This window comes from Lissotriton vulgaris, chromosome 3_1, assembly GCF_964263255.1.
Source record: "Lissotriton vulgaris chromosome 3_1, aLisVul1.2, whole genome shotgun sequence".
Taxonomy (NCBI): Eukaryota; Metazoa; Chordata; class Amphibia; order Caudata; family Salamandridae; genus Lissotriton; species Lissotriton vulgaris.
The window spans coordinates 1,537,578,395-1,537,603,666 of record NC_141689.1 but is presented as its reverse complement, the minus strand read 5'-3'; the positions used below and the strand labels follow the sequence as shown (position 1 = coordinate 1,537,603,666).

The following is a 25,272-nucleotide window of genomic DNA, read 5'->3' as shown; positions in this document are numbered from 1 at the left end:
TTGAAAAAGAGGAACACACTTTATTAAAAAGCTGCGCCGTAAAGAGAAGACAGAATTTCAGGGAAAAAAGCCAGTTCTGGAAGTCTATTTTCCTCATCTAAACGTTCTGTATTTTTAGCGCAGGTTCACTGCCACCCAAGTAAAAAACTAAACAGAGTAAGCCACGGGATGAAAGGAGTCCTACACAGACCATGGAGGAGTTTGTACACAATCGTGCAGACGTCTTGCGAAAAGTAGTCGCAGATCGTGGGAGCGGTTCATGGGAAAGCCTGGTTATTCCCTCCAAATATTATCTCAGGCCCAGAAAAATAACTTTTCAAAGCTGCACCGACATCAGGTTTATCAGGTTTCCGTTATGTAGGGTTTAGATGGAGCTATGAAAATATATTTCCAAAATGATTACAAGGTGCAATAATTTTCCAGCACATTAGGCACAAAATGACTAAATGCGCAGATGGCCACTTTGCTGCGGTAAGATTATTCGGTGCAATATCATTGTGTATAGTGGCTCAGTCGTTCTTGTTGCTGAAGAAATGCGTAAAAGAACAAGCACTGGCAAAACCAATAATGCAGTGCTTTGTATACAACTGCGGCTGCTCTATTAGAGCGGACGAGCGTCTCCCCCCATCTGCCCCCACCAGCACATGAAACAATAATAAAACAGGTTTTAACCCCTTCGATGCTCATGACGGAACGGTTCCGTCATGAGCATCGGTTGAGCTGTGCTCATGACGGAACTGCTCCGTCATGACCACGCCCGTTTCCATTAGGGGTCAGCACCGGGCGGTAAATCGTACCGCACCGATGTGGTTAAACCCGTTTTATTATAGTTTTACTTTAATCCCCTTGAACCCGCCCCCAGGATGCTGGCAAGTCTTGGGGGTGGGTCCAGAGGATGACACTGCTGGTGGGAGAGTGGTGGGCAATCCCTTCACTGCGCATGAGGTGTTTGGCCGGCTGTCTCAGGCCGGCCAAGCCCCTCATGCACAGTGAAGCTCTCTCCAGCCCCAGCTCCCAGTCTGCCTAGAAGCACAAGTTGGCAACACTCTGGCCAATACTGAAACTGCTCTCATGCGAGAGCAGCTTCAGGATTGGCCGCAGGGCAGGCTGGGAGCCTGTGCACCGGGCCAGAAGCACAAAGAGCGCGATACGGCGGGAGACGGCGGCGGCGTTAAGGTAAGTATGTGTTTTGTTTAATTTATTTTGTTTTTTGTCCCCAAACTCTCCACATCCCCCTTCTCCCTCCTCCCCACCTCCCACATCCTCCTCACCCTCTGGCCCGGCCCGCCCACCACTTTGGCAGGGGACGGGCTGCTACTGTTTGTATAGTGCAAGCACACTGGGGGATAACAAAGGGATTCTACACTCTCCCACACACATTTTCATATAGCAACTCCCCTATAGGTTATCCATGTACATAGGCCAACGTGCATGCACACATACACACAGGATTACACCTATATACACAGATAAGACAGAGCCACGTGCACATACCCACCCAGCACACACACACACACACACACCTTACAGACAAGAATAAATGTGAATGGATGCATGAATAAGTTGGATGAATACTGGCACACACACAAATACGTTGATGGGTTGGATTGATAAATGAATGAAAAATACAAAAATATACATTTAGTGTTTGTTTAGACTAGTTGCTTTTTATGGTCTGCTTCTTTCAGTACTATAATGCGTTTCCTATGTTTGCAGCTTACACCAGTTATTGTTGCCATAGGCATTACAAAATGTAGGTAAGCAATTTTCTGAATTCTGCACAAAAATAAGTGACCGAATGAATGAAGCAGACTTCTCATATACATCCTGCTGAGAAAGTCTCTAGCAGTCAACACGTTTATCAGTGAGACGAGACTCAAGTGTAATATACTGAACCTGCACACGAGTGCATGGAATTTAGTAGAATGGAAACTCCTATTTTAGTAACCCAAGCATTCATAATGCCCGCAATGCACGCCCGGAGCTGCAAAGTTGCAATTTCCTAATTTATTTCAACTTTGGACGCCTATCTTCATAACTGAGAACTTCTACTACCCATAGTCTCTTCCTACAAAGACTGTATTAATACTGGACTGATGTATTCACGTTATGTTCCTTTCTGTACAGCTTGCACCATGACTGTTTGATGTAAATTGAAAGCTTGGGAAGGTTAAGCACGTGTATTCCCAAGCCTTTGGGAAGTCTAAGAAATATACCACATTGTGAGCATAAGCCAAATGTGTATAGAATGCATTTGTCAAGTCCTGCTTCTCTGTGTATTTTTAAGTCTGTAATGCATGCGTGTCACCAGTAGTGGCTCCTGGTGGGAGGGCTTCCGGGCAGTTACGTGGGACGGGGGAGGGGCAGGGTGGGGGGGGGGGGGGTAGTAAACACTGGAATACGGATGAATGCAGGTAAGTTGACAATTAAATTAAAAAAAAGAATTCTGTTGCGCGCGCTGCATCGCCAAATACATTCATCAGTATTTCCAGTGTTTACTACCCCCCAATCTGCCCCTCCCCCGCCCCACTTCAACGCCCGGTGGCACTCCCACCAGGAGCTGCTACTGCATGTCACTGCATGTTACACATGCTTATTACGCAGGTGCCAAATTTACCCTCGTCTGTCTACTCTTGACTGGCAAAATGCATGCCCCCCATCACCACTGGTAGATAACCAAAGCATTGCAGGGCCATTCCAGCCATAACAAAATCACACCTCTCTTCCAGCGAAGAGCATAGACTCTCTTCCTAAGGCCCCACTGTGAATCTACCTTCCCGCCTCGTTTAGATTCATCCAGGTCCACTGCATAATCTGAAAAGTACCTTATGACACACCTGGTGGATTTTGAGTTGGATATATGGTTTTGGTTCAGCCTCAGACTTGGTAGGCATCAATGGTGTTTGGTTAATCGTAGCACAATAGGCTGTAGAAGGGCTATGCAGCAAATAAAGTGAAATGTCACCCAAGCACAAAGATTCCTTTGGAAGGGAATACTGACATGATGGTTTTACTCTGAATTGCGCTGCCTACCAGAGAAAGCTGGAATCCATTACAAGTTAGCTTTTTTAGCCAATTAGACACTAATGGGCGTTTGCTATACTTTCTTTTAATGTATAACCAACAACCCAGGTCATCCTAAGAACCAAAGCTAAGAAGTCTTCACCAGTGACAAGTACTTTCCCCACAGCTTGAAGGTTCAAGCTGTCCAGTGAATCACTCCCACGTTCTGCAACTGCTTCTCAGATGGTACCCAGACCAGGGGGAAGATTTATCAATGTTTCACGCTGCTCCATGCAGCAAGCCACCTTGCAGAGCTGCGTGAAAGGGCAAGAAGGCACCATATTTGACACCATACGGTGCATTCCTGTCCTTTCCATGCATTGGTGTGCTCTCGACTGACTAGCGTCAATACAGACACCCCTGCGTTGTAAGCAAGATTGTTTATGTGCAGGAAGGGATACCTTCCTGAACCAACACAACCCTCAAAGCCATTTCCTCTTTCTATGTGCGCTTCAGAACGCAGCACACCTAGAAAATGGAAAAAACTAAGAGAAATGAAGATATTCTCCTCATTACGCCTCACCTGGGGAGGAGTAGCATTATGACGCATTCCCATGTCCACCAGTAATGATAAATCTGGGAACTCACCAAAATCCATGGGTGGATGCGTGGGGACACCCATGCTCCATACACGGAATGTTTACCTAGGGTAGACTAATGCAACACAACAAGTTGCACCGCGTTGCGTTACTCTAGATTTATCAAGCCGCTTAGAGCCACTCAAGGTGGTCTTGTGTGGCTAGATAAATCTGGCTTTGTTGTTGCATCGCCCTTGCGCGATGCAAGGATGCCACAACTCGATGATAAATAATCCCCCAGGTTCGTATGTGGATAACAAAAATATTGTATAACATAATATTGGGTCCTAAGTTACTTACAAAAATATCTCTCTAGTGGGTATAGATTTTTTTGTTTTTCATTCCAATAGGCTAATATTGCTGAACAACACTATTTAGGACACCTTGTTTTTGACACACAATACTTAAGCCACGATATACAGGCATCACACCCACAGACTGCCTCTACAAGCACTTCAGTATGTTGCGGAAGGCTATCTTCCCCACTTTGGTTCACTATGTTTAACTGTTCATCCGTAAACACGTGATGTGACAGGTATCTGTTCTGCAAGTGGCTGTTTCTTCTCTTTATGTTGTAGATTTGTTTTTACCTCAGTGGTAATATTCTCAAGCATGCAGTGAAGACCCAGGTTCCAAGCCTTCATCATTACCCTAGCCATGTGGCGTGTGGCATGCGTTTTGTGGCACAATTGACACAGGGCTCATTCCTGCAGCACCTATGATGTTTTATGTTGAGGGAAGACAACCTCTGTGGGGTTCCTGGCACTTTTGTCACTTGCAGAGATCTGCAAAGCTCTACTTTGGGTCTCTTTTCTACACACCCTCTAATTACTGTACCAACACTGTTCCAAGGTGGCAGCCCATTTTCACCCATCAGTGCTGCCGGAAAACTTACAGGGAATTGTTTTTCACGATATTTGTATTTTAGTCAGGTGCGAATAGTGGTCTGTTCAAGAGGGTGGGTTCAATGAGGAGCCCATTGTGAAAACGTGCTACTACTTCCTTCCCCTGTAATCACTTGTTGTATTTTGGGACTAGCCAAAGAACCACAAAAACACAAGTCCCTCTGCTATTCTTTATTATATGAGTTCCCTCTCTCATACATTGCTCTTGTACTTCTTGAGGAGCGTATCTCCCCTCATTGACGTCCCTGCTCTATTCAACGCTGGAGTGCACTTTGCTCCCCCTACTTCTTGCCTTTCCTCAGCCCCACGCAGGAAGTGTTGTATCCTGAGAGAGTGCTTCTTCTAGGGAAGAGTGGTCGTTAAATGATCTCTTTTGTTTTTAATTGTTCAGAAATGCTGAAAAAGGCAGGTGGTGTGCGAAAAGCCTGGTTCTTTGAGAGCAGTGTTGTAATTTGCAAGAAGCAGAAGGTAATGGGTATAATTTGGGATTTCTTAATCTGTTACGCCTTTTCAAATAGTTAAGCCTCCCTGACAGGCTCAAATTAGCCAGTTCCTAAGCACTACTAACTTTAAGAGGCGGGGGAATTTAGGTACAGGCATGTAAAGTTGTATGCGCAAAATCACACAGTTTTGTTGGCTCAGGAAAGGTGTGATTATAGAATGATTCAGCCTGATTCATCAAGTTGAGTATTTGCTATTCCTTAATAGCGATTATTAAGGAATCGCTATTAAGGAATAGCAAAATGCTATTCATTAAGAAATCGCTAAATAAATTGCGATTTCTAATTATTCCTTAATTGCGATTAGCAAATTGCTAATCGCAATTAAGGAATATCTCCCCATTCATTCCTATGGGCCCAAAGGCCCATAGGAATGAATGGGAAGACATTTCAATGTGCGAATCGCAATTAGCGATTCGCATATTGAAATTGCGATTTCAAGGGTGCAGGGGTGTCCAAAGGACACCCTGTAGCACCCCTGAAATGTATGCTACATTGGTGTTGCGCACACACATGTCCCAAGGACATGTGTGTGTGTAACATGAAACTTAGAAAAATGCATTTAAATGCATTTTTCTAAGTTTCCGCTATTTACCACGAGGTTTGACCTCGCGGTAAATAGCGGTAAATTTTTGCAAATTCGCAATTTAAAAATGTTTCAAGAATAGCATTTAAGGAATCTCTAATAGAGATTCCTTAAATGCTATTCCTCGCAAATATGCAAATTCTTAAATAGCGATTTTTGCATTTGGGATGATGAATCCCAAATGCAAAAATACCGCTCGCAAAGGGCCAGATTCTCAGAATCTGGCCCTTTGCGACCGGATTTCACAATGATGAATTAGGCTGATTGTCTCTTATTTCCATTGCCCATTGGAACAGTGTAACAGCTCTATGGGCCTCATTTATGAGGCCCCTTGCGCCATCGGAACTTCACTTTTTGTGAAGTTCCCAGGCGCAGAAGCCTGAGTGATATTTATCAGGCAGCAATAAGACACTTTTTTTGGCGTACTGCTGCCTGATAAATATCAGTCCCTTTAACGCAGTGTTCAGCAATAAAGGGGCGTGCAATGGGTGTTGCTGGGGGCGATCCCAGCAACATCCATGGCCTTTTGACACTGCCCCAGATTTACGAGGAATCGTAAATCTAAGGCAGTGCCAAAAGCTTACGCCTCCCCAGGGAAGGCATAAGGGAGGCGCAACGGGGAGAAATATCTTTATTTCTCCTCGTTAGGTCGAGGACCGTAGGCTGCGCTTGCACAGTCTCGGTCAGAGAATTAATGTTTTCTAGAGTGGGGCTTGAACCAGCCTCTCGACTCCATTGGCTGGCTTCCTAAACGGAGGCCAACCGTTGGAGGAGAGGGGCATCACTCTGTTCAAGCCTCGTATTTTTACGATTCGGGCGCGTCTTTTTTAGCTTCTTTCTTGTTTTCTTTCTCTCCTCTTCCCATTGGCTGGAATATTACCTTCCAGCCAATGGGAAGAGGAGAGAAAGAAAACACGCCCCCGAATCGCAAAATAACGCTGCGTTTCTCTGAGGCATTCTGGCTTTGCCTCGGAGAAACATGGTGGTGTTTGTCTGCCCTCCTGACGGCTTGCAGCATCCTCCTTCCTCCCTAGCCGCCTCTCGCACTTCCTGGGCCCTGCGGAGCCCCCCCGGGCGCCTCAGTGATACACAGGCCTTGTTTAAGAGGACATGCTCGGGTGTCGGTAAAACTGTACTAAGTTCTTATTTAGCCTCAAACAGTATTTAACAGTTTCTCGGCGCTCGCGGCTTCTTGGATCATTTTCTCGGGGAAGCAAGTACATGAAAGAACGTCTGACGTCTTGCTGTGGCCCTGGGGGTCATCCCACTTCCGTTCATTTTTGGAGGCTTGTCATCTCATGTTTTAGGCATAGGCCTGTTTCCGCCCTTCCCCCTCTCCCTCCCCCCACTCCCCAGGACACTTGCTCTGCGTCCCCCTGGCCCTATATTTTGGGAATGGGTTTTCAGTCTCATTAAAAATGACCCTTAGAACACTCAGTCAGCTAAAACACCGAAGGCAGCTTTGAGTGCCTCGGAGCAGGCACTGTCAAGCTACCATTTTTCTGGCATGGAACTGGAAAGCTCCGCTTCGTGTGCATGAACCCACTGGGCAGTTCTCAGTGTGAAACATAGTACTTTCAAGCACATTTACATCAAAACAATGTCACTCAGGTTACAGGGCTTTCCTCCATCCCCAGGTCACGTCTCTTAGCCAGGGTACGGCGTGTGCACGTGGACGCATGTCAGCACTGCAGGTGACGTAAAAAGAGGGGGGGCAGGGGTGCATTACAGACGGAGCTGCAGACTCTGTTACAACATTGCGCTCGTCTGGACGGACCAAATAGTACGCATGGTCATCTAGGCGCTGTGTGGCTACGTTCTATGGACTGCAGGAGCTGCATATAGGGCTCCGGTGTCCACATCTGCCTTATGAGGGCTGTGTGCATGAGACAAAAATGTAAAAGCAGAACCGTGTCTTCCAGATAGGTCTTCCGTAGAGCCTGGTTTACCCCTACGTGACAGGCTGTACCCGCAGGGGCATTCCGCGCATAGCTCGATACACAGGCCTGGTTTAAGAGGACATGCTCGGGGTGTCAGTAAAACTGTACTAAGATCATATTTAGCCTCCAAAACAGCATTTAACAGTTTCTGGGCGCACGCCCCTCCCCCTCTCCCTCCTCCATCTAATTAGCATGAATTACTGACATATTCATCGTACATTCACCACTTGTCCATGGTAGCCCCCCATCATTCACCACTCTCTCCATCCAGTACATTCAAAACATCCAGGACATTCAAAATGTAACGAGACAAGGAGGCCACGCCAGACGCACCCAGCACCACTGCAGCTCTGTCCACCTTTGCAATGCAGCCAGTCTGTTAGCTGTGCCTTCTGTTCACCCTGGGGCTGCGGGGGTGAAGAGAGCCCTCCCAAGTCAGCTCGCCAAATATGGAGAAAAATTAACAGTCCAGCATGTCGAGGAACATATCTGTCCTGGGACTCACACATTAACAGCTCCTTTGCCTTTTTTCTCCATTGAACCCCTTCTCACTGCACTGTCTACTCCATCCGACCCTTATTTCCTCCCGCCATCTTTTTTTATTATTACCTGTCTCTTGTTCATAGCTTAAATTCTCATAGGCCTACTTCTGCCTTCTATCCTTGTCAACTCCGGCAGCCTCCCCTGCCTCTTCTAAATCTGTGTCTCCTCTCTTCTCCATGTCAACATTTTGGAGACAATTGCTGATGCTATTACCCTGTGGCATTTTTCCGATTAGCTCCTTGTTGTGCTCACTTTTATTTTGTGTTCCCTGCCCCTCTTCTGCAACTTTGTCCTAATATCCTCCAAATACACATGTGCAGGGGGCGGGGGGGATACTAACATCTCAAAGTGTGCCTCCCGGACTCCAAATGCTGCAACCACTTTTCGTCCAACGGCTGCTGAATCTCTTCTGAGCCTACCCCTCCCTTGCGGCTGTTCTCCTGTTTCCAAATGAATGGGTAATGCAGCCATAAGTTAAGTCCGCATTGCTTCCCACCCAGCATGCTTCTTGTAAGCCGCCTGCCCCTTTGCATTGCGTCTCTCACTCCCAAACCTCTTCTCACCCGCATCTGGATCTTCTGATGCGGTGGCGAGCAGACAAGTAGGGTCACCTCCACACCTTCTGCTGAGCGCCTTGTTGGACGAACTCAAATGCTACTCCTAGGACTTCTAAAGCGCATGAGCCCAGCAAATCTTCTCTGCCTGTCTTGCAGAGAGTCCTGCCGTGCCTCCTCAATGCACATCCCACCCGCAATTACGACTGCTTTACCACCCAAATCGAATCCCCTGCCTATCATAACCAAATGGTACCCTTTTTGGGTCTCGGACCGTAGGCTGCTTTTGTGCAGCCTTGCTCCGAGATTTAATGTTTTTTAGTATGGAGGCTTGAACCCGCCCCTCTTCTCCATTGACTGGCTTCGTAAACGGAGGCCAGCCATTGGAGGAGAGGGCGTCACTCCATTCAAGCCCCGTCTTTTTTGGATTCGGGGCGTGTTTTTTGCAGTTTTCTCGCCGTGACGTCATCCGTCACTCAACAGCAAAAACCACGCCCCCGAATGCGAAAATGTCGGCGCTTTCCTGATGCCATTTCTGCCCGACCGCCGCCGGAAGAAGTCGAGAAGCTGACGAGTCCTCCGGTGAGTGCTTGCTGTCCTGCCCCCTCGTTGCTCGTGCTTGCTGTCCTGCCCCCCCCTCATTGCTTGTGCTTGCTGTCCTGCCCCACTCGTTGCTTGTGCTTGCTGTCCTGCCCCCCTTGTTGCTTGTGCTTGCTGTCCTGCCCCCCCCTTGTTGCTTGTGCTTGCTGTCCTGCCCCCCCTTGTTGCTCGTGCTTGCTGTCCTGCCCATTCTTGTTGCTTGTGCTTGCTGTCCTGCCCCCTCGTTGCTCGTGCTTGCTGTCCTGCCCCCCCTCGTTGCTTGTTCTTGCTGTCCTGCCCACCTCGTTGCTCGTGCTTGCTGTCCTCCCCACCTCGTTGCTTGTGCTTGCTGTCCTGCCCCCTCTCGTTGCTCGTGCTTGCTGACCCCCCCTCGTTGCTTGTGCTTGCTGTCCTGCCCCCTCATTGCTCGTGCTTGCTGTCCTTCCCCCCTCGTTGCTTGTGCTTGCTGTCCTGCCCCCTTGTTGCTTGTGCTGGCTCCCCTGCCCCTCCTCGTTGCTTGTGCTTGCTGTCCTGCCCCCCTCGTTGCTTGCGCTTGCTGTCCTGCCCCCTTCGTTGCTCGTGCTTGCTGCCCTGCCCCCCTCGTTGCTCGTGCTTGCTGTCCTGCCCCCCCTCGTTGCTCGTGCTTGCTGTCCTGCCCCCCCCTCGTTGCTCGTGCTTGCTGTCCTGCCCCCCCCTCGTTGCTTTTGCTTGCTGTCCTTCTCCCCTTGTTGCTCGTGCTTGCTCTCCTGCCCACCCTCGTTGCTTGTGCTTGCTGTCCTGCACCCCCCCTTGCTCGTGCTTGCTGTCCTCCCCCCTCATTTCTTGTGCTTGCTGTCCTGCCCCCCTCGTTGCTCGTGCTTGCTGTCCTGCCCCCCCCCCCTCGTTGCTTGTGCTTGCTGTCCTGCCCCCCCTCATTGCTCGTGCTTGCTCCCCCCCCCCTTTCCTGTGATGGCACTGGGTCGAAAATAATGTGATGTCTCTTCATGTGGTGCTGCAGGGTGAAAAGTCTAAATCCTGGCATTCACCCTATAAGCTGCTCTAACAGATTTAGATTTATTTCACACATATTTGTCTCCATGGTCAATGTGCAGATACCCATTTTGACTCCATTTCATCATGTCAGTAGTGTAGAAGGGAGTGAGAAATACAAGCTTAGGCCTAGTTAAGCTCCTGAAAGGCCCTCAGGTCTTTAGTGGGATCGGTCATATCACGCCGGGGCCTCTGACAGGCTCTGTTCCTTACTTGCTGGGAGAGTCTGTGAGGGCTATCCAGGTTAGGGAGAAAGGAAGTCACAGGTCATGGTCACCTCATAGACCGGTATGACGTCAGATTTGGCCACATGTCCAGGTGGTGTCTGTGAAGATAGCTAGTCCTGAATGGAAGCTTATCTCATGCCTGGACATTGCTCGTAAGGGCAAGGTAAGTGCTTACTTAGTCATTCTGTCAAGTTTGAAATCAGGCTCTCCACTTGATCCGTGCCCGGCTAAACATCTGGGGAAGGTGGCACCTGCCTTAAATGCCTTGTTGAACCCCCTTCTGAATTCCTCCCTGTCAACTGGTGTGGTTCCGCAGGCATGGAAGCATGCTTTGATCCTGCCATTGATCAAGAAGCCTACCTTGGACCCCTTTATCCATGCCAACTATAGGCCTATCTCCCTTCTCCCTGCTCTGGCGAAAGTGGCCGAGAGAATTGCACATCGGACGATTTCCAATTTCATCGAAGGAAACGATCTGTTGCACGCCACGCAATCTGGGTTCCGTGCAAATTATAGCACGAAGTCGGCTCTTCTCCAGGTCACGGATGCCATCAGGGAAGTACTCGACTCTGGGGGAAGAGCCATGTTGGTAATGCTTGATTTGTCGGCGGCTTTCAACACCGTTCCTCACGATCGCCTCCTTGCAAGACTCTGGGAGAGCGGCCTTCTGGGAACGGTGTGGAATTGGCTTAAATCATTTCTGGCCGACCGCCGGCAAACGATCTGGGCGCCCCCTTTCTCCGCTGATATGGCGCCGCTAGAGGTGGGGGTTCCGCAGGGTTCCATTCTCAGCCCCATGCTGTTTAACATCTTTATGGCCCCTCTGGCGGTAGTTGCGGAGTCCTTTGGCGCCCAGATCGTATCCTACGCCGATGACACCCAGCTCCTATTCACTTGTGATAGGGGCGGGTCATTCGACGGCATACAGATCAGGGATTGCCTTGGTGCCGTTTTTGAGTGGTTCAGGTGTAATGGCTTAAAGTGCAATTCCGATAAGTCAGAACTGCTCTTTTTTGGATGCGCCTGTGAACCATATTGGAAAGCTTGGTGGCCACAAGATATGTTTCCCCCTGACAATGTGTCTCTCAAGGCTAAAAACTTGGGAGTGATTGTGGACAGTGAACTGTCCTTTGGGCCACATATTTCGTGCCTTTCAGGTAAATGCTTCGGCATTTTACGGATGCTGAGGAAGTTTCTTCCTTTAGTGTCTTTCCAGCATAGGAAGATAATTGTTCATGCCTTGATTGGATCTCGACTGGACTATGCAAACGTTCTCTTTTTGGGTCTACCAAAATATCTTTTGACCCGTTTGCAAGTAGTCCAGAACTCGGCAGCCCGTGCTATCTACGGGCTCCCGAGAAGAGCAGGTGCCACTGTCCTACTGAACACCTTACACTGGTTACCGATCGCAAATAGAATTCTTTTCAAAAGCCTGACTTTTGCCTTCAAAGCTTTACAAGGCACTGGCCCCAAGTACATAAGGAAATGTCTCTCCCGATATGTACCTAGCAGGTCTTTGAGATCATCTTGTCTATCCAAGATGACAGTCCCGGCTATCAGGCGCGCAAGGATGGGAGGTCGATCATTCCGCTATCTAGCCCCGAAGGCTTGGAATGAACTACCACTTTCCCTTAGACAGGCACCCAGTCTCCTTGCTTTTAGAAATGATCTCAAAACGTGGATTTTTACTAAATAATTTCTTTCCCTCTCTTTTATATGCATTTTAGTTGTTATGTTGTTGTCTTACTTGCTGATACTCTTCGCCAAAGCGCCGGGATGCTCCTTGGAGTAGCCGAGCGCTATAGAAGAAATAAATTAACATAACATAACATTTCACTTGTTGAGAGACTTACATATGTGACTAAATGTGGCTGTAGTGTGTTTTTGTTAATTGACTTGGTTTTCCTTTCTTTCTTTCTTCCTTAGGTAATCTTTAAAGGAGAGAGAGGACGAGAGGGGGCTGGGGAGATTGGTCTGGATGATGTAAGCCTCATGAAAGGACCGTGTCCTGAAGGACACTAGCAGCTGCCGCAGATGAGACGACGACACACCACTTTCACAACAATTTTGGCCTTAGCCAAAGGGCTTACGAAACCGTCAGATCTCTCGCACAGGCAAGGCAGCCCCAGCGATGCACAGCTTTTGGGTGTGTCTTGCGCTAACCAATGGAACGATGACTGTGGTAAAATCAACATTAATGCCCTTTCTGACAAGAGTCCTCAAGAGCACGGGAACTTACAAGAGTTTTTGCATAATGCACACAGCAAAGTTACCCTTACAGAAAGTGAGGTTTGCTATGCAGGCACCTCCTTGCCCGTTCAATAAGACAACAAAGGGACGCATGGAAGAGCAGGTTCAAGTTCAGAAGATGGAAGCTTCCAATAAGGACCATGCTGAACTGCACATCTTGTTATTTCCCATTCAAGTCACGGTGTGACGTCGTCTAGAGGGATTTTGTTTTATCCTCCTATGCTGGGTATTGGGTGACCCTGCAGCTCTGCGATGTACTGCCATAGACTACAAGTGAGAGTGTGTGACGTCAGCGTTTGCTGGCATTCTCAAATTGTAACTTTAGTCATGAACGAGCACTGCGCGGAATGCGGCTGTGCGCCTCACCATATCACTTGGCTTACTTGTAAAAGCCTGTCGGCCACTAATGTATTTATTTGTTTCTCATTTTTGTAAACGGTCATTGACGATTCAAAGCGCCGCTGGTGCCCCTGGCCATGGATACTTTGTATGACCCCGTCCCTGTGCACCCTCCCTCTGGTGGGCAGTGGTGCATCGGTCTGGCTGCGATAATTCTCATGTTAACAAGAGGGGTATGGCGTGTATGCCTGGGCGTGATACGACAGGTGCCTTAATTCATTGATGTTTTTCAATTAACCTACACTGCCCAGGCATTGACCACTGTAAAAGAAACACAGTTAGATGATTTTGTACAGGTTTGTTGTTTTTTTTGTACTTGACCAGTCCAAGACTCGTAGTCTTGGAGGAAATTAGGGACGTTAGTGAGACCGGGGAGACCACAGAGCCTGGATGTAGCTCTGTGACCAGCACCGTGCAGTATTCTTGAGAGAGCTTTGTTCCTGGTCCACTCGGGCGTAGTTTCTGCAGCCTTTCTTCTCTTAGGAGATTCAACTCTGGTAGGATTGAGAATGCAAGGGCTGAACCACTAATGTGCGAGCATTGCTGGAGGCTGCAGCTCCCTTACACATAAGCAGCTGTGGGGATTGGGCTGGCAGCTGTAACGACATTGATTACACCATTGGAAAGAAGTAGGGTGCATTTCTGAGCAGTTGGTGCTCTGACCTCCTCCCTGGTTTGTTTTCTATCAGAGTGAACAATGGTCCCTCATCCCTTTAGCCTTCCTGACAGCCACTGTGGCTTTGAACTAGTGTGGCACAGTCTTGGCAGTCCTAAAGTATTTTGGCATCTTCATTTAGCTGCGTTTATTGCACCCTCTTCTCCATTTTTTGGCACCCATGTGGTTACCACCCTTTTTAATGGCTCTAAAGTGGCATCCATGAGCGGCCCACGCATTTAAATGGTCCAGGGTACGTGAATGCCATGTTGGTCTGTTATGTCACGAGACTGTAAATTATGTGCATACCACCCACATACAGCTATTGAGACTAGGTGTGTCTTGGGATACTACACGTCATCAAAAACCTACACACCTATTTTCAGAGTTGCTTTTCTTTGGTCAAATGTAGATATTCTCCAAGTAAATACTACTAGGCCTCTTGAATTCTAGACCACTGCTCCTGTTCTTCAGCAGCAGACACAGTGATGATCATGGTCACAGTGTCTGTCACAACCTAGTGCCAGCGCGCAGTACCTGTTATCTGGTGTGGTGTGGAGCACCAGGAGCAAAGCTCTGTGGGTTTAATAACTGAAGAATTCAATCAGTTGCCTGGTGCAAAACCTTGGTGCTTCAGGCTGCCTGAGAAGGTGACCAATGTGGTCATGAAAGCTTTCAATGAAATGATTCCATTAGAATAAGTAATGTATAAACGTTATTTATATTACGTGAGTGCTAATTATGATAAGCTCTGCTAACAGAGTAAGTGTAACTGCATTTATGTAGTGTTTACTACCCCGGATAAGATGTCAAAGCGCTTTACGCCATGCAGCACGCTGTTCAAGAAACCTATGGGTACGGGATAATCCAGCTGTGGTTTTTTTTGGTTAGTTGGGTCTTGGGCTCTGAAAGAAACCATTCCATGCATTTACTACAGTTGTTTTGTGGTATTAAAAGGAGTTAGGCGTAATGGCTGCAGGCAGTTTGGACCTTAACCCCTTCGCTGCGGCGGCTATTCCGCCGCAGCGCTAAGGGGGTGGGGCACCCGCGCGGCGGCTCCATACTAGTGATGGAACCGCTCCGTCACGGCTCGCGGGCGAGCTGTGCTTGTGACGGAACGGTTCCGTCACGAACCCGCCCGCCCATTAAAGCGTCAGCGCAGGTGCGAAATCAGCGCCGCGCTCGCGCGGCGAGCGGGCCGTGACGGAACCGTTTCGTCACAAGCACAGCTCACCCGTGGCTTGTGATGGAGCGGTTCCGTCACAAGCATGGGAGGGGTTAATATGGCTCTGATAACATTTACTGTGGCCACGCGTTACTGACATGGTCATGAAGTGCATTTCAAACATATCTGCGAACTGGGGATGATCATTCACTAATTACTGACAAATTAACTATTACTGTTCGACAGCATATATCCACCAAGAGGCAATATCTGAATATCAGACGTCTACAGTGCCTTTCACATGCTGTCATTTCACTTTTGTTTTTAAGGTTTATTTTGAAGCAAATTTGCAAAGGGAAGGACACGCTCAGCTTTGTTTCTGTCCTTCAAAAGCAATCAAATAGCTTCTACGGGTTGCATTTCAGTTGAGTAATTCCCTACAGCTATCTCTGACTAGGTAGGCGCAGTGACCTGATTCTGCAAGTAATAATTAACGCGTCTGGTTTGTTAATTTACCAAGAACTGCTTTTTCCTTTGAGGCGCTCCCTATTCAGTGCACCACCCTGCATCTTTAATTTCCTGCCTGCATTCTAACTTTAAAAATGCTTCTTGGCACAGCAAACACTTTAATGCTAAATGACGAGAATTGTGGCAGATTTGCACAGTACTATTTCCTGTGCCACGAAAATGAAGATTGCAGGAAAGTGATTACCTGGAAGTCAGAAGTTGCTATTTTTTACTGGGATAGGTCATAAGATGTGGGGGGCATTTTAGAGTTCAGTGTGCAGTGTATGAGGCTGGGGCTGAGTGACATCGGCTTCCTTTTCTGACTGAGTTAGGTCTAAAGTTATGTGCAAAAGGTGAGCATGTAGGTCAAATGTCCTGTGCAAGGGGTGGGCTTTTCAAAATCAAAACTGATTTTAGAATGGTATAAGACTGACTCAGGGAAGTACCCAGTGGGCAACAGCATAGACAGAGCTGAAGACCATGTAGACTCTTTGGTCCTTCAGCAGCATGAAGTAGGCTAGTTGGGTCTAGGGGACTTTAGGCGCCTCCATTGTTTGTGTCTGTGTTACAAAGGGATATACGTGAAGAGGGTGTTTGTGTGCTTGCTTTGTGGCATCATTTATAAAACGAACCTGCTGCAGAGATTACGACGGCACCGCACTACCAACCATCAGTCTGCTTTCGGACAGGTCTGCTACTTACAACACCGGACTATTAGAATGGTGATAGAATTCCCCTGGCTGACAAGGTGCCATTCCTAAAAGGGTCTACCAAAGGTAGGATACACACCGCCCTTAATTTACGCTCCTGGCTGCAAGTTGTGATTGTGGTTCACAAAAAGGGACAGGAGTGTGGGGTCCAAGGGCATTTAAAGACCTGCAAGGGTTGGGTCCCCAACCTAGATATATATCACAAGAAAGGAAGGTTGTGATCACCTGCACTAATTTTCTCAATTTTGGGAACTGGGGTATATTTCTTTATCATAATACTTTGACCTAAAGCGAGAGAAATAAAGACAAAAAAAGAGAAAATAACGAGGAAGAGAAACATAAGAAAATTGTGAGAAGTGAGAAAGCTGGATTCAAAAGGACCCAGCATAAGTGGGAATAAAGGGAAAGGAAGTGAGGAAGCAGGAAGAAAGAGTCGTGAGGCAGAATCAATACTAGACCTCCTTGGTAATCAGCAAGCCTGGCGTTCAGCAGCAAGCTCCTAAGAGATTTTGGACACCAGCACTTATTTTCTTTTTTTATATATACTAAGCAATGAATGCACACCATATAGATATGTACAATATGGCAGAAGCTGCCTTATTTTGGGGAACACATCCGTGAAATGTTTGTATGTCACATCGTGTATTTGATATCGTGCTACCATATTATTGTATCAAAAGTATCAACAACCAATATATTGAGAAGGTAAGTATCTTCCTAGCCTGCTGCTCTTTATCTCACCTTATTTGTTAAGCATAATATGGTCTTTAGACCAAAACAGCATTTTCAATACCCCTAACCAGCTCAAGTCCCAATATGCTGCTTGATATATAGAGGTCACATATGATTCAGCATTTTCAAGCATGCAGTACTCAACTACCTCCAATGACAAAACAGAAAAGTTTCTGCTTTGCTGCTCTGTAAGTGACATGCACCGTTGTTTAGTGACAGGGCCATGTGGTATAGACGGATGAGGTTGTCTCAGTGTCCATGCATGAGCCTGGTGTACCAGCAGACGTGACCCTTGAAAAGTGCCTAGTTATGCTCACTGAGTAACATGCATATGTTTTTCATATTGACATATACTTGATAAGAAGACAGAATTTTCTATCTTGTGCACATAGAATTTACATACTGACTAGAAAGGGTCAACGTCTTAATTGGCCAACCCATTAAGAAATGGTCTTCGCACCCGAAGATCTCAAAGTAACTGTCAGAACATCTTCATCTTTTTCATGGGAGAACTCGGATGATTATGTCTTCAACTTTATAGAGATGAGCTGACATACATACAAGTAGGACAGTACACTATTTTGGCAGAATGCTGACAATGAAATAAAGCCGCTAAATTGCCTTCTCTGGTTCAAGCTAGTTGTGAACTTCAGCTTGGACTTTGCATATTACCTTTGGAACTGCAGCAAACTTTGCTCTCTGAAGCCAGACGCCGTTTGCCTTGGTTGCCTACTGCATTCTGCCATAAAGCAGGAAAGGACATGCTAAGAACCAGTACAGCCAGAAAGCAGCACCGCTTCAAAGGTAGCGTAGGTCACAATCATAAACCTCTAATACAGTCAATGTCGAGGCAACGGCACAGCAGATCCACCAAAGCATTTAAAGTGATGCAGGGCTGGCTACTGCTGCTGCGTGCAGCACTGCATGCATGTTACTTGCACCACCGAATAGCGGACTGCTCGTTAGCAGCCCAACCAACTGACCCTGACTGGCATGGAAGCGTATACGTTATGCACAAGATGGCTGGTTGGAAACATACTGGCATGGTATGGCATAGCGTATGCCTATGGATAGTGCCATGGTAGTTTGAAATTGATGTGGTAATGTGTATGTAACGCGCTACAATGGAGTACGTATGCAGACTGCCATTGCAAAATTTAGTTGACTTAACGTGGGTAATGTTGAAACTAGCACAGCGGTATGTGCTTTGTGTTTGTGCGCAATATAGAAATTGGCATGGCAGTGTGTGTGTGTGTTTATCATATTTGGGCAATATGGATACACATTGGCAATGTAGGCTTAACATAGGCAATATGGCATGATCTGTAACCTAGCGGATAGCAATCTGAGGGTTAAGCATCTAATAACAGTCATCTGATGGTGTTAAGTAACTAGCACCATTTATTAACCCTCAGCAGCATTACAGGCACTCCGAGCCGTCACTCGTGAGCTGCCATGTCATTTGTGTAGCAGTAAGATGATGCGGCAGGCTAAGTAGATCTAACATTTTTGAGCAGCACCTATGGCAGGCTGGCATGTTGAACAAACATACAAACATTTAATGTAATTGGCAGCAGATCGGAATATTTTTGGAACACTGATTTATTCATATTACAATTTTCCTAGCGTTTGATAGCAGCACCCTCATACACAATAGCATTCCTTTTGATGTATTTTTATTCATGAGGTTTTGATGGGGTTTTATATGGCACGGTAACAGTGATGGGCAGGACATCCTGGTACGATTTTTGAAATTGTTACCCAGGGAGGGACGATGGATCTAAAAGGAACAGTAGAGTAAGTAAGAATCATGAGAAGACACATGTGATAGACACAACAGGAATACAAGTGTGCAAATAACAGTGTTGTAAGAAGGAATACGGCAGTACCTCAGTGAGTGTGACTCGTGTTGACCCCAGGAGAATGCAATGTATGTGGACAAGTGGCCGAAGAAGGATTGTGTTTTCAGGGGTGCAGTTTTGCAAGGAGTGAACAGTCAAGTGGGTTGGTGTAGAATTGATTTTATTCAACGAGATTTAAAGACAAATGGCAAAACAAACACAATGGTAACAAGCAATTAAAAGCAACAATTAAAAACTTAAGTCAAAAATTAAAGTTAACACATTACACTTTAAAAAGAAAGGAAAACTTATTGGTCTGTAAAAAGTAAAACTTAGTCAGGTGAGAAAAATATTTGATATAGTTGTAGCCCGTTGGTTACAGAAACCATGGCAATCTTATTGTTTTACAGTTAAAGTTTTCTCATGATTGTCCCTGCAATGAGTACTTTGAAATGTCTTAATGTTTGAATGCTATTAATGTAGTGTAAGACATAAATGAGATCAGTATTAACAGCCTTTTATAGTGTTACCAAATTACAAATGCTGCATAGGTTGAGGGCTTTTAGATTGACAAAAAAGCGGGATCACAGATTTGGTGATTTTTAGGACACAAAATGAGCATGACCTAACAATTATTACTGCACAACAGTTTAGTTCTTTGCTACATAAAGCTTCTTCCCAAACATTTTTTCTTATTTTTTCTTTTCCTTGTCTTTCGCAAATTTCCTTCTGTTTGCTAAAGAATGTTCTCTTACCAATCAACGTTTTTTGAATTAGGATAATCTGGATTTTATCCTGCAGGAAGCATTCCATTATTGGCAGCCTTAAAAGTGTAAAAGATGCCCTTTGTGTCACCATACTTAAGTGACAATCATGGGCCCAAGCATGAAAATTACCTAACTTAAGCTAACCAGGTATTGCTGATAAGTTTAGACTTTTGGCCTAGGAGTTGAGGTTATTAAGAAGAATGAGGACATAACATGTAGTGCTTTCCTCCAAAATAGGGAAATTGCTCTAACAATTCAGACATGTGAAGGCTCGTCCACACATACAGTGACCTTTAGTTAAGAAATGCAGTTTTAAACATGTTGTATGCTTTTAATTGATTTTATGACATTACCCCACTTTATATAAAAAATGTAATTTCATTTTCTTCTTCTTTGTGGGGAACTCTCCCTTTTTTAATGACCCTTACAACCCTTTACAGCTACCCACCCCAAACCCTAAAATAACCCATACCACCATTTATCACTACCCACTTATATACCCTAAAATTACCATTACCACCCTATACCACTACCCACCCCTAAACCCCAATATTACCCTTACCACTCTATACCACTACCAGCCCGTAAACCCCTATATTACCCTTATCACCCTTTTCCAATACCACCGTAAACCCACTCTTACCACTGTGTACCACTACCCACCCCTAAACCTTAAAATGATCCTTACCACTCTTTTCTACAACCCACCTTTAAAACCTAAATTATACTTATCACCTTATACCACTACCCATCCCTAAACCCTAAAATTACCCTTACCACCATTTACCTCTATCAACCCCTAAACCCTAAAAGTACCCTAACCACCATATACCACTACCCCAAACCCTAAATGGACCCATTACCAACCTTTACAACTAACCACTCTCAAATTCTAAAAGTACCCTTACCACCCTATACCACTACCCACCCCTAAACCCTAAAACGTCCCATTACCACCCTTTACAACTAACCACTCTTAAATTCTAAAAGTACCCTTACCACCCTATACCACTACCCACCCCTAAACCCTAAAACGACCCATTACCACCCTTTACAACTACCCACTCTAAAATTCTAAAAGTACCCTTATCACCCTATACCACTACCCACCCCTAAACCCTAAAACGACCCATTACCACCCTTTACAACTACCCACTCTAAAATTCTAAAAGTACCCTTATCACCCTATACCCCTACCCACCCCTAAACCCTAAAATGACCCATTACCACCCTTTACAACTACCCACCCCTAAATTCTAAAATTACCCTTACTACCCTTTACCATTACCCTCCCTTAAAATTACCCTTACAATCCTATACACTGCCTAACCCTAACTACAACCTTTAATGTCACTGCTGGGACTGTGGAACCCACCACTGTTAGGCCGTATTACTTTTGTTCATCCACAGGAGTATTCATACGGATCCCCCCACAAGCACTGTCAATGCCGAGTCAGTCATTGTCCAGTGCAATATGAGTATTGATGGCAGTGTGTGGTCAAACACATCCCTATAACATACCCTTCAAAAAGTCGCACTTGCAATAAGCCCTCTCCTGTAGGCTTGGTGAGAAGCCTTTGATGAAGCAGGCGGTGGCGAGCTGCAGAAATATACAGAGTGAACCATTGTCTGCAGAAGCCTAATGGTGCACAACCTGCAGCAGCCGCGTTAATAGCAGTTACCCAAGCTTTCCTGTTTAATTGTAATTTAAAAAGACCTCATAGACAATAACTGGTTCAGGCAGTTGGCTTCTGATTCTCACAATGTGATTTTAAGTAGAAGAACTCTAAAAATTGTCTGTCCTCTCAATTAAACCTTCCAAGCTACTGTGTTAATGCCTCCCTATACGCACCACTTAGGAGAATTCATGTGAGGATGCTTCATAAAGTGTGATACGGTTGTTTCCTAACATTGCAGGTTCAATTGGGTATAAACGAGCAGCAAGAAAGAGAATGTGGCACAGAACCTCTAGATCCGCGTCTGAAAATTGATGTGGTGTGAGAATGTCATTGCCAGAATTTTGTATGTCACACAAATTGTCTTAAATATCTACATAATAATAGAAAATCAACATACAATGAGATTGTAATTGTGTAAACTGTATTTAGGACAAGGTATTTATGTCAGATAGTATATACATTCGGACATACGATCCTGAAAGTCATTCATTAAAGTATGAATCGGGTCATAAACAAACTTTCTCATTGAGCATCAGAATTCAAATCTGTATTTCGAGTTGAAGGCAACCTAAGCACACCTGCAGTCTAAACCCTTTCCAAGAGCCAAAAGTCCTCTTCGGTACTGCAGTATAATTGTAATCTATAAAATTATATTTAATTCCATGGGTGAGGTAAACCAGTAGCAGAAGGTGAAGCTCTGTTGCAACAGTTTGGAGAATGCCGGATGTGGAGGACAGACATATTTGTAGAATCGGATTACCAGAAGTCAACATTCAGTGATGTGCTCCTAATTTTTGTTCATTTTCTACACCATCATTTTATTGATGTGGTCAATTAGTTCTTCGCTGTTGTTCCAGATGTTCTTGGGAATGGCTTGTACACTATATTCTCACCATTTAAAGAAAAAATCATGAGTTCAGGGACAAAGATCCATGTATTGTGTCATGGTCCTTGAAAGCTCAAAAAGGAGAAATCTAACCTCAAAATATATATTTTAAAAAATTGCTTCATTTCAGACCACAATACCACACCAGGGACTGTTTTCAAACTTCAAAGGTGACTAAAAGCGGCAGGGAGGTGCCATAAAGTAGTGCAGGACATTTTTTATGTTGTGAGTTGGGAAGGTGGAGTGCAGTCAATGTCACAAGACAACCTTTGTGAAATATGCTGTGGGGTGTGGGAGGGATCTAATGGCAGTTTCTATTTTTGGTTTGCAATTCACTTCTAAGTTATTTGTCTCTTACCCAGGCATGGACCTCAATCAGGGGTGGCTACTCCATGGCTTGTCTTTTGGTACCCTGGTCTCACAGGTCATGAAGATAGGAAGAGAGAACAAAAAAGGACCCAAGAGCTCTGTCTTGTTTCTGCCTTTACCACCCAGTGCCTTTCCCTTAGGCCATCAGAGCAATTTGGAGGTTACATAAGGGCTAAGGGTGGGACACAGGGGTTAATGCCCCTGTGCCACTTGGGTGAATGGGTTATATTGTCACTTTTGCTACCCCAACAATTTTGTAGAATTGACATTCATGTCCCGGGAGAAACACTTCCAAACAAAAAAGTATTGAGGAATGAAAGAAAGGGTGACAAAGTGGTAAACTACCTCCACAAAAATCAGGTGAATTGTGAAAAGGATGTGTATCATATCTTTGCTATGCTGTGTACAGTCCTGGAATAATGAAACCGATTTTGAAGCCCATGTAGTGACTGAAATAAATGGCTACCCTTTTTCAGCAGTGGCAACTACTAGGAGATCTAGCAGCTTTAGCTGCACTCATTGTAGTCTATGCTAAGATACTGCTCCATAGAAAACTGACAGCAGTTGAGACCCACTTGTGAAAGGTGATTCAAACTGAGTGATGGGCATCATGTTCATAGTTCCAGTATTTTACATTTTATTCAGAATTAACTTTTGGACAGATTTCACTGACCGCCTTACCTACATTTGAACATGACATTCCCCTCTGAAGGGTGACCAGGAGACTTAGAGGCATGAGGATACACCTTTTGTAAGGTGTCTTTTGATGGTGCCTTTCTATACCCACACCAGTCATTCGAAGTACTGTACAGCTGAGCCCAGGGGATTTTAAAGTATTTTCTATACAGTGCATCACTCTGTTACTAACCTCGGAGCGCATGATAGGATGTACCTGTGTACCACGTCCCCTATATGATATTTTTGTTGTCGGTCTTTTGGAACTAGGCACTTCGAATATATAAATATAACTATGTATTATTCTTAAAATAACCAAGTGAGTAAATGTTCACTGTACAATTTTTTAAAATACATTTTCGTACCAAGATGATCTAGCCGATACCAAGTTATTGCTTAGAAGGCTGTAAATACTGTATAAATACATCAAATATTTTATTGGGCTTGCTCAACGTTTGTTTTGTATACATTGTATTCTTGTACGCCTAACCTCACTACAGAAACAATTGTCGATAACCAACCATATTGTACCTGTTATTTTTACAGAATTGAAAACAAAATGCTGTGTAAAGTTCCATTTGCTAAATATGTACGTTGAAAAGTAGAGAGTTCATTCATATTTGATTCCCTCATGCTTTGTAGGCAACCTGTACACAAAACCAGTTTTTTTTAATCAATGGGGCAGAGGTGCGGATTGGCGGAAAGGAGTTTAGGTGGCATTCCGGCACTCAGTGCAATGCCCCACATTATTGGAAGTCGCGGCAGGTGCAGGTAAGCGTGATGGGGCAGGTCAGAAGCGGAGTCAACAGACATCGGAATAGAAAAAATGAATAAAAACAAAACGGTCGCCTGTTGACCCCTCCCGCCGCACTTACCTGCACCAACCGCGACTGAATATCTCATACACCTTAGAGTTTTGATTCTCCGCTGTCTCATGTTATAGGTTCTGGCTTTGAATGACCCACGTTACCACTGCTTATACTTCCTGTTAAGGGTTGAAGTTGAGTAGTGGGCCTAGTTTGGTCTGCAGTCCTCTCAAACTGCAGAAAGATTTTGGGGTAGGAGCCGCTGACATACAAAAACACCTTTTGCATTTTCACCTGGTTGACCTACATTTGCTGCCCGTTATTTCATATAGATCTCTGGCTGTATACACTGGGCCCAGCAATGCCTCCTGCTGTGGGTGCTAAAAGGATAAAGTATCAAATGTTTGTTATTATTGTGAATAAAACACCGTGCTGATGTTTCAAGGTGCTACCTATGAAAAATATCTCAAATAAAACATTAAAACACAATGTTGTAGGACGAGTTGTGTATGTGAAGTATATTTTCAATCTGTTTAACTTTTCTCAGTGCATTGCAGCCATCTTGTGAGCTGCATTTACCATAGATAAGAAAGCTGCCCCACTAAGATCATGGAGTTTAGACTTTTACTCTAGTGCTACAACCCTTAAGTTTTGTGTTGCTCCACTTCTGAATTTGCTTGAATCTATTCGCCAGTATCACTGGAGCATCCACTCTCCCTCCCCCACAGGGGGTTTCCGCCTCCAAATAAATCCTGCCATACCCGCAGGGGCTCAAGGGTCTGCTGTCTCTTGTTCCCTGTCCATGCTGTTGCTTTTATGTCTTGGTTCTGTCTTATAATCAGTTTTGTTGGTGCCCTGCCCGCAATGTTAAAGACCTTCTCTGCAAGTGTGCAGTTTAAGAAGGGAGCCATTAAATCAGGTAGGCGAGAATATGGCTGCTAGAGAAAGTGAAGAAGGACTGCCTCTCCTGGAAGAACAGGAGTTGGTGATGGTCTCTTGAGTGCAACTGCAGGATTCTTGGTCTGAAGAACAGTCTTTTTAGGACTCGGGCCCAAATTTTCTAATTTATTGTGATAGCGCTGATGTGGCACAAAGTAATGCAAAGCAGCAGCAAATATTTATTGCTTGTGCAAAATGAGTCCCTTTCACAGAAGCCAATCCACTTTTTGACACATTGCATAAGGGGGTGGTGGATAGGGGAAAACAACCAAACCAGAGGGAGGTGGGTCCCCATGAAACTGATGCATTACACGTGTGCTGCACTGGACAGCACGCTTCCAATTCATCTCACCCTTCTGTGGTTATCTGCGCATAGGAATTTGGACTG

At 45.4% G+C, this 25,272-nt stretch overlaps 1 protein-coding gene across 4 annotated transcripts in view; it reads left to right on the top strand.

The window, feature by feature from the left end:
* The window catches only part of NPNT (nephronectin), a 284,483-nt gene extending 269,744 nt beyond the window's left edge, over positions 1–14,739 (top strand). For all 4 annotated transcript variants that reach the window (XM_086962034.1, XM_086962032.1, XM_086962033.1 and 1 more), the window contains one exon: positions 12,431–14,739. In XM_086962034.1, coding sequence (XP_086818160.1) covers positions 12,431–12,526 — 96 coding nt within the window. In that variant the 3' untranslated portion in view covers positions 12,527–14,739. The remainder of the gene's footprint in view (positions 1–12,430) is intronic.
* Positions 14,740–25,272: the final 10,533 nt, after the last annotated feature.